Source organism: Astyanax mexicanus, chromosome 2, assembly GCF_023375975.1.
Source record: "Astyanax mexicanus isolate ESR-SI-001 chromosome 2, AstMex3_surface, whole genome shotgun sequence".
Lineage (NCBI taxonomy): Eukaryota > Metazoa > Chordata > Actinopteri > Characiformes > Acestrorhamphidae > Astyanax > Astyanax mexicanus.
In genome coordinates, this window is record NC_064409.1 from 70,517,139 (window position 1) to 70,532,687 (window position 15,549).

At 35.4% G+C, this 15,549-nt stretch overlaps 1 protein-coding gene across 1 annotated transcript in view; it reads right to left on the bottom strand.

The window, feature by feature from the left end:
- Positions 1-11,350: 11,350 nt before the first annotated feature.
- The window catches only part of slc34a1a (solute carrier family 34 member 1a), a 39,766-nt gene continuing 35,567 nt past the window's right edge, over positions 11,351-15,549 (bottom strand). The window contains exon 13 of the mRNA XM_022672030.2: positions 11,351-13,865. Coding sequence (XP_022527751.1) covers positions 13,272-13,865 — 594 coding nt within the window. The 3' untranslated portion in view covers positions 11,351-13,271. The remainder of the gene's footprint in view (positions 13,866-15,549) is intronic.

The following is a 15,549-nucleotide window of genomic DNA, read 5'->3' on the forward strand; positions in this document are numbered from 1 at the left end:
CTGTTCACTGGCTGCTCATTCACTCAACCATGCAGTTCAGAAAATTCCAGCATCAGCAAAAACTTTGGTTAACAAATCTGGAAAAACTTTATGGTACTGGTGGCTCTTCACCATTAAAAAATGCCACTTGCAGACAGGTTTACTTGACCCCACAAACCAAACTCATGTAGCAAACAGTATAGGGGCTGGAAAAAAGGCTAAAGCAGGAGCGCCTGGATTTAGGCTCCAATCTCTCTGGCGGCATGGGTTCAAATCCCACCGCTGCCATCATCTGTCACACATTGCTTAAAGGTGAGGGTAGATGTGCCTCAAAAAGGTAGTTGTAGAAAAAAAAGGGTTGTAGGAAAAAATGATGGCAAACTGCAGTAGCACATCCAGTGCAAGTGTTTTTTTTATTAAATGACAGGTGCAAAAAGATATCAAAAGAAAAACAAAAATTTACCAAAATTACACAAAACAACACAACAAAAAAAAAACACAACAACAAAAAACAACACAAAAAAAAAAAAAAAAAAAAAAACACAACAAAAAAACACCACAAAGAACACAACAAAAAAAACACAAAAAAAAAAAACAACACAACAAGACTCAACATTTTCCTTAACTTCATAATGCTGGCTCACCCATCAACCAACTATCCCTGTGACACAATTGAAAATGAGGAATACACTACTAAACAAAAAAAACAATAAATCAAATAAACACAAAATGGAAAAACAAAATATTCAAAATATTCAGAATTTTACACACCAAAGGCCACAATCCAACAAAATAACCTAAAAAAAGAATAATTAAAATGTTATAAGCCCCAAAGAACCCCCCTCTAAATGGTATGGCCCGAAATGGGGCCCACTAAGCATGCCTCAATTTGATCAGGCACTATTTAAGGGCAGCTAAAACTGAGGATAAGCCTTTGGCCAGACCAGGAAGGGAACACAGCAGCACAGGTGAGTGTAATTACATACACAGTATCGTACCTTAACTGTAAAATGTTCATGTTCTTAAGGGGATTAGTATTAACTGAAAAAATGGCTAAGTTAATGTGAATGCACTGAGAATATAGAGCCGGGACAGAGCAGGACAGGACTGGAAACTTATTTGTTTGTTCGGACACATGAGGACAGACAGACACACAGACAGACACACACACTTACTTTATTGATCCTAAAGGAAATTTAGCAAGATGGAAATGCAGAAACATTACATTTACATGGCTATGAACAACATTATGGCTTTTTTGCCAGTCCAACCACTTTGTCTTACTTATTACCTACACAAAAAATCGTATTGTATCAACACTTTCAATGTTAAATAAGCTTAACACTATAAGTATTGATTTAACACTGGTAAATTTAATGTGGACATATATTCAGATTTTATTAGACATATACGTATATGTATTAGACATTTGAAAGGTTCAAATAATAAACATCCCAAAACAATTACCTTAAGTAATAAGAAGATTTCGATTCAGAATTGATATAAGGTTTGTTTTCCCGACCTGGAAGAAATGGATGTGAAGGTGAATGAACCGGAGTATTGTGAATGTTATTGTGTCTGTAATGTTACCTCCCGCTCCTCTAGTGAAAGTCACCTGGCTTTGCAGAACACTCACTCAAAGCAATCCAGACTGTTCTCATACAGAGTTCTCTAATGGTGGAACAAACTACCTTCCACTACCAGATCAGGAGAATCTCTCACTATCTTTAACAGGCCAGGATTATTTTTTTTATTTTCTGCCTGAAATTACATAAAACAGCTTTCATGTTTGATAAGGAACGTTACTGAAAAGCATGATGGTAAAAGAAAATATAGAAACATAGTTAAGTAAATCTGCTAATGTCAAAATATAATTAATAAAACCATAAAATTGGCTCTTTCCTGAACTTCATTTTTTTTATCAGTACAAATCCTGAATACAAATCAAACAGTTCATACTTTTTATTACGTTTGTCTAGTTTTTATGTCTATTTTCAAACCTGCAGAACTTGTGTTGATTCCTGTTACTGATCTGGAATTAAATCTGTAAATAACTTATTTTACTGCAGAGAAAAATGGTTTTGTATCACCTACACCTGTAGCCACTGAAGACAGAGCTCCTTAAAGTGCAGCTACTCTCCTAAAACCTCTAAGAAACTAACTACTTCTAACCTCATTTCCTTCTTCCCCTCCTTCACTCCTCTATCCCATTATTTCCCTTTGACCTCCTTTAAGCCCTATCTAAAAATATTTTTTTTTCCTTGAACTTCTATGTCCTCTTTTGCTAAATATACATAATTAATTGTAAGTTGCTTTGGATAAAAGCGTCCTCTAAATGTAATGTAATGTAATCTATTGGCTAAATGTCTTAAATCAGGTTTACCCATGTAAAAGAAAAGTGTATTAAGTATATTTTTTAAAGTATAATTAACATGGAAGATTAAATAGTTTTTAAAATTAAAATATGTGCATAAATACATACTAAATGTACTATTTAACTTAAGTATATTTCAGCTGCAATTAAGCTATATTAAAATACACTATAAAAGCATTAAATTGTGCTTTTGAGTGCTTAGTTAGATTGATGTATCTGTTTTTTTAAACAGCTTTAAGTATATTGTAAAGGTACCACGTTGCGTGTTGATGCACATATTGTACACCTTAATGCTACTGTGAAAGAAAAAAAAAAAACACTAAACAGTAGTGCACTTTAAAAAGTATTTAATCGCACTATATATATATATATATATATATATATATATATATATATATATATATATATATATATATATATATATATATATATATATATATAATCAACGCAACATATAATTAAAAGCACATTGCTTAAAAAATGTATTTTATGGAAATACAGAGAAAGTATATTTAATATGCATTTTCGTAAAGCATATTAAATTGAAAATGCACTTTTAGTATTCACCTAATTTGAACATACTTTTAATGCTCTTAAGTATACTTCCTTTTCACAAGGCTAGACATGGTTATGAATCAAAGTCAGAGTAGATTTATAAAAATATGTCACCATATTTCAAATAAAATGATTTGATTTACCGATTTTTACAAATACTGTTGACTGTGGTCAATACATTGTTTAACGGCTGATGAAACAGTGCCTGAGCTCCTACAGTGCAGAGCACTGACTGCACCTGACTAATGTGACCTAATCAATATCACACAACAGGCTGCAGATCGAGTGACTGCCTTTCAGCACACAGACCAACTCTCCCAATTCAGTCAATTAAACTGTAGAACCTATAGTGGTCCCTCAGAAACCCACCGTCAGAGCTGAAGCTGCACACGCTCCAGCAGGCGGAGCCGTCTGATTGGCTGCTGTTGTGCCAGGTTGCTGTCAGCGTCGATGACGCACTCTGGAGTGTCTTACTCATTCATTAAGTTCAAAGCTCATTTAATGAGCTTCAGCTGGAGCCAGCTGCTGTATCCAACCTGTGCATATGCTCCTCACATGCAGGGTCTACCGTTCATTAGGTGTGTGTGTGTGTGTGTGTGTGTACCTAAACAGCTGATCAGTAGTCATGTGTCGATCGTGATCGATTCACCCTGTGGCACAAGAACTGTGCGACTGCTGTTACAGGCTCAATATGGTCAAACAACTCCAAAAACACAACATTTTGAGTCACAATAAAGCAGCAACATTATGTAGAATTTTCACTTTAAAAAAATAGCAGCTTCTGAATCATGTTGATGCTCCGCTTACTCTAATAACATCTCTGTGAATCCCACTTTGGGCTGTAAAACTGTTACTGCACTGTGTAACTTTGGTGGAGCTCCACAATACCTCTCTACAGAATAGGATAACTCTGTACAACTGTATAACTTATAAAGTTATGTTAGTGTAAAATCTTGTAGTTATATTAGTGTAAAAGCTCAGTGCACATGTTTTTCCCACTTTTCAGATGCTGGTTGTGTATCTCTTAGCTCGACAAATCTTGTAATAGACATTGGTTATCTAATTTTGACCAACAATTAAGTTGCTGTTACTGTAGTTATGGAATAAGATGAATCCACTTTATGAATAAGATTAGTTATTTAAAATTACTTAAAATTAAAAGTTTCATTGACAAAAAAACAACAATAAGCATATGCACTTTGTTAATGTTTAAATTTAATTTACTTAAAAGAAATGAGATGACTCAAATTATGTGTAACTGCATCTGTTTCGGATATAAATCTCATTAATTCATTTTTGTTTTTTTTTGCAAATCAGATCAAAACCAAGCAATTACAGTTTGGATTTGTTCAGATGCTTCTCGGTCTAAGTGTAAATAGGTGAATAAAAAACACCTTACAATACAAAGATAACTTAGTTTCATCATCCATTTTGAACGTAAATGTCTTGGATGGTTGGGAAATGTTTGTTTCTTCATTGCCATTCTTTTTCTTGTAGTTTTGGTAAATGCTTTGTAATTGGCTGCTGACTCACTTACTGCAAATCAAATTTATCTGCAGGTGTAAAAAAAAGTAACCCCTCTACCTGTTTACCAGTGTGAGTAATATTCAGAAGATCTTGACAAATTGACCCAAATGCTGAACGATATGTAAATTGTAGTATTACGATCTGTACCTACCCTGAGGTGATGCACATTTTTGGAACATTTGCATATTTGTGGGAATAATTTTAAACGATTTTGGGCCCTGAACTGATTATATTTACTATTCATGAGAAGAATATTTTAGGTAACAGTGTTAGAACAGTGGTAACCGTTCTGTACCTTTATGTTTGTACATTTAAATTGTCTCCCATCAAGACCTCTAGTTATTAATATGCATATCATCATCACAGTCATAAAAAAAACCTTATAGATACCAAAATAGTAACCCTACAGAAGGAGTATTTATTTCCTCGCCCACAATGGCTCGCGACCACCACCAGGCAGAGCTGAAGCTGGGCAGCGATGCTGTCTTGTCAGACAGGAGCTAACAGCTTTAGGATCAGCATGGCAGTTCATTCCTGTGTTATTTGTGCAAATAACACATCAGTATTAAATGCTTTGCCCAGTAATTAAGACCTAAGAAACAAGTGGTCAGAATTAGTTTATGGAACACCACCAGCGAAGTACAATTGAGATAAAGGTGTATGTTTAGAACTGTTCTGTTTACACTAGTTAAAGGTAAAAATCCACCCCGAGTTTTGTTTCAACTGCCTGGGTGGCTCTGCTGCAGCTCAGCCAACAAAACCCTGGGTGAATTTTTACTTTCTGGACCTGGACTACCCACCTCTGTGTAAGTAACCATAGGTTTACATAGGATCTCCGGTGGATTTTGCATTTTACAGAGACTCGATCAGTGGCTGAACTGCACTTATCAGGGTATTACACATGTTGTAAAGTAACATATGACATTGAAAAGACTGTTATTAGTGTAAAAATTGTCTTTATTTTAAAACGTTTCTAACTGTTGTCCGTCTCGCTGCGTCGCAGTGCTATTAACCAATCAGAGGCGATAAGTATGCATGTATGAATATTCATTAGCTATAGCTGAAATCCTATCATCCCCCCACCCCCCCACTGGAAAAAAGAAGCATTATACTGAATCACCGGAGCGCTTTTTTCACATGGCATTCATTCATACTAGAGACCACAACTAGACATTTTAAAATAAATGAAATAATGATGGAATGAGACCTTTTAAAACCTTTTTAACTTTTATTGGAATCAAAATATTTTATTCCAAACAATTTTGGAACATTTCTATTGGTCCATTGATTATGAAATTTAAATAAAATGTGAAAAATGAATTCCAGATTTAGTTTGTGCTACAACATGCCATAAAGGTAAAAATAGTGATACAATACAACTGTACAAAATACAGGTTTTGCACATTTTCCATCCCATTTACATATTCTATTTTTTCTATGTTAATAATCTTTTTTACCCTAAAAATGTTCAAGTTTTATTCATTTTACATGAGAGTTCAGGCAGACCAGGGGTGTTCTGTTCCAGTCCCTAAGTACTGGTGTTCATTACACTGCAATAAAGTACCTGCTCACCTTCTCCAACTTAAATAAATATTGTTTACCGAAGTTCAACATTGCATATCTAGATGTAGACCTAAGACAAAAACATATATTGCAATTATAATCATATTTATACTGTCTTACTTTGAAACTGCGTTGGCATACCCTATATATATATATATATATATTTTTATAATTCCTGTCAAAATAGTTATTTTCACTTGGTTTTCATGCTGTAATCTTTTAATTTAATTAATTTGAAGCTTAAAGCATGCTAAGATGGTCCTCAACTGATCACCTGACATTAGATTGCTACTTTTACCTCCTTTACAGAAACAGACCTCATTCCAGACCATGATAAAGGTTTTTAAAATCCCTTTTTTTATGATGAAAAATGGTCAAATCAATCCTCCAGCATTTCTTAAAGCAAATACAAACCGCACACTGTACCCTTTACTGAGTAATAGCAATAATGCCTGACATTTTCCAAGCATTTGTTGAATGTCCTATATTACAAATGTCAAATAAAAGCAGCCATTAAGGTCAGAATTTCCACTTTAATATAAAGCTCATAGCTGGGGATGGTGTGTGCTTTCACTGACACTGCATTAGGAAAGTAAGCAGAAAACTAAGCCAAGTCAATAAAGCCTGATAATCAGTAGCTGCTGAAAAGCTGAAAGAGTGAGAAGCTGCTCAGACACGCCCTATAATGCTACCGACAGAAAACACTGCAAACAGCCTTCAGCACTCTTCTGCTCTTAAGAATAAAGCTTTAGAAAGTAATATTTGCTTTAAAATCACAGTTCTAGGAAAATGTGTTAACCCTTTACACTCAAAGCTGTGTTTTATATTGTAAGACATACAATATTATCCAGAAATTACATGGACTAAAATTTCAACTGGTTGGGGCTATTCTTCTGTTATAGTGTGGAGTGATAGTTTATGCATGTGTGACAGAGTTGGAATGAACAGATAAAATAATTCATGAGTTTGACCAAAATTACTCTTTTTTTTTTTTTTTTTTTTTTTTGTAATTCAGATTTTTATTAGTGATACATTACAGGTACAAACATAGCTCAGTACACTTTTACATATATAAATACAGTTTAAGATTACAATATGAAACCAATATAAGAATACAATAATACAAGGTTAATGTTTGCATATACAGATCAAGTCAAATGAATGTGGTTCCAAAAGCTGTCCCAGAGGTACCAAAATGACTCTTTTATTATAAAAATGGGTAAAGTTTTTTTTTTTTTTTTTTTTTTGTGTGTGTGTGAAAGTTTATATTTTTGTTAAAAGGTTAAAAATATTTTTGGCAGCTTTTCATTTCTTGCTTTGACGTCCCTGCAGGCTGCGTCCCTCTGCTGCTGCCGTACCTCCATCAGACCAGTAAGAGCTCTGAGATGGATGGTGCATAGCTGCTGCAGTTCCTCTCTATAATATATTTTTTATCTAGTTAAAAACATTGTTCTATAACTTTATAAAAATATCTAGTTTATTCATTGTAAAGTTTTGTTAATAAATGCTAACTTTACCGAGTTATTGTCTAGACGTGTGCTCCACACGTGCAAGCTGTGTTATATAACTCACACTCTCAATAGTAAAAGGTGTAATTAAGCGAATCCCTTTTTATTTTATTTTTTTTACAACCTCAGTGTGTTATACCTGCAGTACATTGCAAGATCTAAAGATTTATTTGATTTAAAATCTATTTCAGGTATGTTGATCCCTAGATTTTCCCTCCAAAAATGCTCTATAAATATTTCTGAATGTTATTAATTATTTTTTCTAATCCCGTTGTGCAATAAGATAAAAAATGCTTTCCTCTGTAAATTTTGAAATAGCTTCTTCTGAAAAATAAGCTATACGATCACGTACATGTTGTGTGAAAAATACAGTTTTAAAAGAACACTCAGATGAGTGAGAGCTCTGAGACAGATGTGTGTTATTCCTGCAGTAAATTGCAAGATCTGAAGATTTATTTGGTTTAACATCTGTTTCAGAATAAACAGAGTGGAAAGCAGCCCTGGTGTGAGACTCATTCAATGGCCAAACAGTGGTAGTTACACATGTACACAAATATTTTATCCTTTTTGAATATGTCAGATTTACTGATTACACACATGGGTTATAGCAGGTCTGGATTGTGATCATTTAGCTGCAGGGTGAAATATTATTTCTGAGTTTCTCTAAATAACACTGTGCACTTAGTGCTCATGAATATATTACATGTGTTTTTATATACCTTACAGGTTGGTTTATGTGCTCAAAACATATCATCCAATAATCACATACAGTGCTGTGAAAAAAAGTATTATGTCCTTTTAAAGATATGTATTGTTTTAGCTTTTTTGTCATACTTAAATTTAATTTTAATACAAGACATGAAGAGAACATAAAAAACTAAAGTAAAAAACTAAATAAAAAGATGTTTTTAAACTTAATAAATTGAATTTAAGGGGAAATCCAAATGTATCCAAACCATTCTATACTTGTGTGATTTTTTTTTTTGTTGTTGTTGCCCTCTAAACCTTATAACTGGTTGTGCTACCTGTGAGATTTCCCCTTTAAACACAATTGCTAAGTGAGAAAACACAAAACCAGACAAAGAACACTGAATCAAATAGGCTATTTATACACAAAGACAGACAAGGAACACTTAAGGGAAGATAACAAGAGGGCTGGGTCACAAATGAGACACAGGTAAATACACTAATGACTGGGCGGAGCTAGGGCGGAGACGAGACACAAACAAAACCGAGCCGGCAATCCTGAATTTCCCGAAATGTTGAGCATTAGATATAAGTTACAATGAGAAATGTCATGCTAAATGCTAGTTCTAGACTGGAAGCTCTGATTACCCTCCTGTTATGTTAATTTGGGTCATATTGACCCGGTGCATGTTTAATTATCCAGAATGAAACAAGCAAAAAAATCCTAACAAGCAGTGTGAATATTTTTTACTAACTCCATGACTAATTATTCTACTAATATTTAGTGCAGAGGTGTTCCTTACCTCTAACATTTTTTTCATTAAAAAATACATATACAATTTTTTTTTAATGTTTCAATGCTTTATTATTTTGAACGGCCAACATATAAAATACAATAGTTTTACATAACATTAAAACATAACATTGCAATTTTATTTAAGGTTTAGTTTTTGCAGGGGGTGGTTGCAAATATGTGAGATGAACCATTTTCATATTATATGTTGATTACACTGATTAATGCCAACACAAAAAGTTTTATACTGAAAAAAAACTATTTTTCCTAGATCTTCAAACTTTAAAATGAGTTCATTCGACCCGTTACATAACAGTAGGGTTAATAATTCATTTTTCAGTTTAATATTTCTTTTTGTGTATTTTTGCTTTATTACTTTTGAAAGCAACATGTAAAACACAATAGTTTTGCATAGTATTGAAATATAACATTGCAATTTTGTTTTTGTTTTAGTTTTTGCAGGTGGAGGTTACAAATATGTGATGAACTTTTTTTATATTATATGTTGATTACACTAATTAAAGCAAGCAGAAGAAGTTTCATATAAAATATATATACATTAACTATTAACTAGATCTTCTAACTTTAAAGTGGATCAGTTTGACCTGTAACATAACAGAAGGGTTAATAATATTTTGTATTTTTCTTTGTTTTTTTTTTTAGGAAAACACAGAATTTTTTTGACAGATTTTATTTGACAATTTTAACTAACAAAATTGTTGAAATTGTCAGAAAATGTAGAGATTTCCCCTTTTATACACAAGGCATTTTGTACTGTTACCATCAAGCTGCAAAGGATTAACTCTTCCAAAGCTTGTTGGTAACACTTTACATTAAGTGTTGACTAACCAACATGAATTAATGCATTAGTTACCATGAATAAGAAATGAGGTACATTAACCAATTAACAATGCTTAGGTAATGTTAATTAAACACATTACAACATTAATTAATGTTACTTTAACATTAAATTAAGTGAAGCATTAAGATGAATAACAAATCATATATTTTATTAATAGTGTAAACTAATGTTCGGTAAACAAGTAACAACTGCATTAGTTATTATTCTTGTTATTTGCTTACGTACTGCAATTATGCATACAGTAATTGTTAAATATGAATTAATTCAATATTACTTAAATATTAATATAATTGGCTGTAATAACACTTATGCAGTGGAAGCCAGTTATTTGTTTTATTTACTAATGTCCTTTAACTAATATAATATATATATATAATTTTTTTTTTTTTTTTTTTTTTTTTACTTTGGCTTACTGCTTACAGTGTGTATTACAGTAAAGTAATCTCAGGTACAAACAAAAGCATTAATTATTGGCTTAACACTATATTAATTAAGTGTATGATTTATTATTCATCTTAACAAATGGTTCACTTGTAAATTTAGTTCAATTACATTTCATGTGAAAGTAACCTTAATTAATGCTGTTGTATTGTGTTTAATTCATATTATCTAAGCTTTGTTTATGTATTACCTTATGTCTTGTTCATGGTAACTAATGTTTTAATTCATGTTAGTCAACACTTAATGTAAAGTGTTACCAGCTTATTTCATTAAACACTAATATTGTGTCTAAACTCATTAAAACAATGGAGAAATTGATACACTGATTAAAAGCCTGAAATTTATGGGGATTTTTTTCTTAGTTTAATATTTTGTCTTTCTGGAAAACCCAGTTTAAATTAAACCTCCACTCCAGCACTCTCTCTTGATGTCAGATGCTGGAGTGCTACACAGTGAGCTTTCAGCTGTACAGATCTTATCTGAAACTTTTCCACGTGTGCTTTACACACCAGGCACGTTCTCCTCCTGCTAGCTGAGTTTTGAACGATGCAGGCCAGGCTTACTGATGCACAATCACTGCAGCTGAGGCAGCCCTGTCCGCTCAGCGTTTATGATAATACACACACTCGCTCCAGGATAAGATCCACTAATACACTGTTTATAGGAAGCCCAGCTTCTGGAACCTGGAGCTACACGCTGAGGCTAAAATATCTGCCAAAACATGCAAACCTAACCCTCAAACTGTTCTATAAATCAGTTTATGAGATGTGGATAGATCGACATTTCTGCATAATACATTCATTAAAATGTAAATTAAATCATTTCAAGTGCACTTTTATACAGTGGCAGGGCAGTTACTCCAACAAAAGCTGAATAAACTCTTTTTTAACACCCTTTAACAGAATAGGTTTCCCAGTACTTTTGTCAATATTGTGTATTGATTCCAAATTATTAGTCCTTTTTTAATGTACTCTAACAACAAAAAAGAAATTAATCAATTTAGTACAAACAATATTTGTTCAAAAAATACAGCTCTGAAAAAAGACCACTCAAAAATGAAATGAAATGATGAGTTTCTTTGATTTTACCAAATTGAAACCCCCTGGAATATAATCAAGAGGAAGATGGATGATCACAAGCCATCAAACCAAGCTGAACTGCTTGAATGTTTGCATCAGGAGTGGCATAAAGTTATCCAAAAGCAGTGTGTAAGACTGGTGGAGGAGAACATGCCAAGATGCATAAAAACTGATTAAAAACCAGGGTTATTCCACCAAATATAAAATTAGATTGATTTCTGAACTCTTAAAAATGTATGAATATGAACTTGTTTTTTTTTTTTTTGTATTATTTGAGGCCTAAGCTCTGCATCCTTTTTGTTATTTCAGCCATTTCTCATTTTCTGCAAATAAAATCTCTAAATTACAATATTTTTATTTGGAATTTGGGAGAAATGTTGTCTGTAGTTTATAGAATAAATAAATAATGTTTATTTTACTCAAACATATACCTATAACTAGCAAAATCTCTTATTTTTTCCAGAGCTGTATTTGGAAAGTTTCCAAGGTATAAATCAAGATTATAGATCTACCCTAATTTTAGCCTTGGAAATATTTTAGTGCAACGTTGATCCAAAAGTGATTAATCCAATCACTCAAACCACCAAATAAAGCACCTAAGAGAAACCAAAGATTAAAACTGGAGTGAGATTAATGTAGACAACACCCACTTCATTAAAGCCCCATTTTTACCGTTTCAAAAAAATTTTTAAATGTAAATGTAAACATTGATCATTTCAAGCTATAAATTTTTTGAAAAATACCTGCTTATTTCTAATTTAATTAGATTTATGATGTTTTAAAAAACAACATAGTTGGGGCTCTGAGTGGTCCAGCAGTTCTGAGTGGTCCGCCGGTTCGAATCCTGTTCATGAGAGCACAATAAGTCTTGCTCTCTCTGGGTGGGTAGATGGCGCTCTCTCCTCTCATCACTCCAAAGGGTGATGTCGATCAGCACAAGGCATTTGTGAGTTGATGTATCAGAACTGAGTTGCTACACTTTTCTCCAAGTGCGCTGTGATGCTACTCAGCAATGCTGCATCAGCAGCGGTTCAAAAAGAGGCAGTGACTTCACATGTATCGGCGGAGGCATGTGTTAGTCTTCACCCTCCTGGTGTTGGTGCATCACTAGTGATAGGGGGAGTCCTAAGTTCAAAAGAGGACAAATTGTTGGTGCACATCTTGCTGGAGCATCTGTGACCAAGACAGCAAGTCTTTGTGATGTATCAAGTGCCACGGTATCCAGGGTAATGTCAGCATACCACCAAGAAGGACCAACCACATCCAACAGGATTAACTGTGGACGCAAGAGGAAGCTGTCTGAAAGGGATGTTTGGGTGCTAACCCAGATTGTATCCAAAAAACATAAAACCATGGCTGCCCAAATCACGGCAGAATACAATGTACACCTCAACTATCCTGTTTCCACCAGAACTGTCCGCCGGGACAGTGTTCTTGAATATGAACGCCAAACAGCTCTGACCAATCAGAGGACGGAGTGTGCTTGCGTAGTTTATTGGTGCATATTTTAGTGTATTTAGGTTTGTGCCAGTGAGAAGCCAAACCAAACAGAGGGGGAAAACGTTTCAAGTTAATAAACTCACCTTATTAGGGCCATAGAAACCAACCAAATGTGTGAAAACTAGTAATTAAGTTAGTTTATCATGTCAAACAACAAATGTCATAAATTAGTTTAGAAAAATGTACATACACTTTATAATAAAATAATTTTGCTTTACAAAATGTGGCAAAGAATGGACATCAGTACCCTCAAATGTACTCATGATGGCATGGACATACACAGCTTTAAAACCAAGGTGTTAAAAGGTCCACACAGATCTGAAATATGTCAATGGTTGACGTTTTTTGACTTTGGTAAGCAGGCAACAGTCTGTGGGTCTGTAACTGGAGGTATCTATCTCTTCTACAGAGGTGTACTATTGCACCGCTCCAGACCCTTCAGCTTGAACACTCGTGGCTGTGTGTGAGACTCGTCCTGATAGGACAGTATGGGGTTGTCGAAGGCGAGTTGAGCTTTCCTCTTGGACGCCACTGATTCTGGCTTAACCGCGGTGGCGTCAGGTCCTCCGGTGGCCTCTGGGTCAGTGGTGGGAGGGGACCGGGCAGGGCTGCAGCACATGGCCGTGGTGCTGGTGATGAGCTTGTCCATAGGTTTGAGGGAGTGCATCCATGTGGGCAGGAAGTCCCAGTTGCGCAGTTTTCTGGGCAGGTGGCGAGGGCTGTGGGTCTGCAGGAGGTTCACTAGGATGATGAAGGTTGCAACCCCGGCGAAAGGTGCCCCCACGCCCACCATGGCCTGCCAGCCGGCGAGAGACAGGCCGAAGACGAGCGATGGAAGCAACAGGAAGCACAGCAGCAGGTAGAGCACGGCGAACCAGCGGTACTTGGCCGTCCGCTCGCCCAGCGCCCTGGCCATGCGAATGGGTAATCTTGTCAACGGCAGCGGATACCACAGCAAAATCCCAAACGCGTTGAAGAAGAAGTGGCAGAGAGCGATCTGAGGGAGAGGATGGAGAAATGAATAAGTAAACATCTCTTTCAGGTGCATTTTTCATTTGCCCAGAGCGTGATGATGTTTTCCGCCCAGCATTTTTGATAAGCTGCTGTAATTTTAGCTCTCTGGATACAAAAGTGCAATTTCCTGAGACATGCTGACTCATATAGTATTCACTACCTCTTTTTCTTCCTCTCCCTCCCTTTTTTCTGTTTCTAAATGACAGAGGTGCACTTTGGTAATAATTTCATAGTCTTTAACACCTTGATTCCTCCCTCTTTCTTTGGGTCTTTCTTACCCTTTTTCCCCCTAACCATTTTTCTGTTTTTTGTCTTTTAAATAACTGAGATGCACTTTGGTGCATTCTAACATCTCCCATTCTATCTCTTTAATCTTTCTTTCTGTCTGTCTTTCTTTCTCTTTTCATCTCTCACTCTATTTTTCCCTTTCCTCTCTATTTGCCTCCCACTCTTACCTTTTCTCTCCCCAATACTTCTCACTTCTTTTGCTCTCTATTTCTCCAATTCCTATCTCCCTCTCTCTAAGTCTCCACTACATAATCTCATCTTGTTTCTGACTTATCCTTTCCTCTCTCTCTCTCTCTCTCTCTCTCTCTCTCTCTCTCTCTCTCCCCCCCTCTACATCTCCCTTTTCTCTTTCTCTTTAACTCCCTCTCCATCCATTTTCCTCTACCCATCCCATTGTGTTTCTCTCTGCCTCTCTTTCTCCACTTACTATCTACATCCCTTTCTCTGTATGTACTTCTCTCACTAAAATTCTCTCTTGTTCCTCTGTCTCTTTCTTCACACTCTCTCTTTCTATTTCCCTTCTGTCTCCTCTTGTTTTCTCATTACTTGACCTTTTCTTTAACCTCTCTTCACTCTCTATTTATCTTCTTCTCTTTCTCTATCTATCTGCCTTTCTTTTTTCTTATTTCACCCTCTCTATAGATCTCACTCTCTTTCTGCGCTCTCTCTTAAGTATCTATCTTTATGTATTTCCCATTCACTCTCCCTCTCTTTCTCACTGTCTCTGTAAATCTTTTTTTCTCTCGTCTCTCATTTTCCAACTCTCGCTTCTTATACGTCTCACACCTTTTCCTTTCAATTTCTCCACTCGAATCTCCCACTCTCTGCCGACGACCCCCCTCCCCTTTACTCTGTCTCTCCTCTTCTCTTTTTTCTTTGTGGCCCCTGAATCTTTTTTCCCCCTCTCTGTCTCTTTCCTTCTCTTTCTGCACTCCTCTCTCTCTCCATTTCTTTCCCTTTCCTTTCTACCTCCCACTTTTTCTTTTTCTCTCCACCAATACATCTCTCCCTCCTTTTGCTCTCTATTTCTCCAATTCCTCTCTCTCTCTGCTCTCTACTACATACTCTCATCTTATTTCTGACTTGCCCCCCCCTCTTTCTGCTACAATCTCCTTCTCTTTCTGCACTTCTCTCACTCTCTCTCTTCTTTTCCCTGTACTTCTCTTTCACTCCAACTCCACTTCTCTTTTCCCACTCTCCATCCATTTTCCTCTCTTCATCCCATAGTGAAATTCTCTCTCGTTCCTCTCTGTCTCTCTTTCTTCACACTCTCTCTTTCTATTTCCCTTCTGTCTCCTCTTGTTTTCTCATTCCCTGACCTTTCCTTCCACCTCTCTTCACTCTCTATTTATCTTCCTCTCTCTTTCTCTCTATCTGTC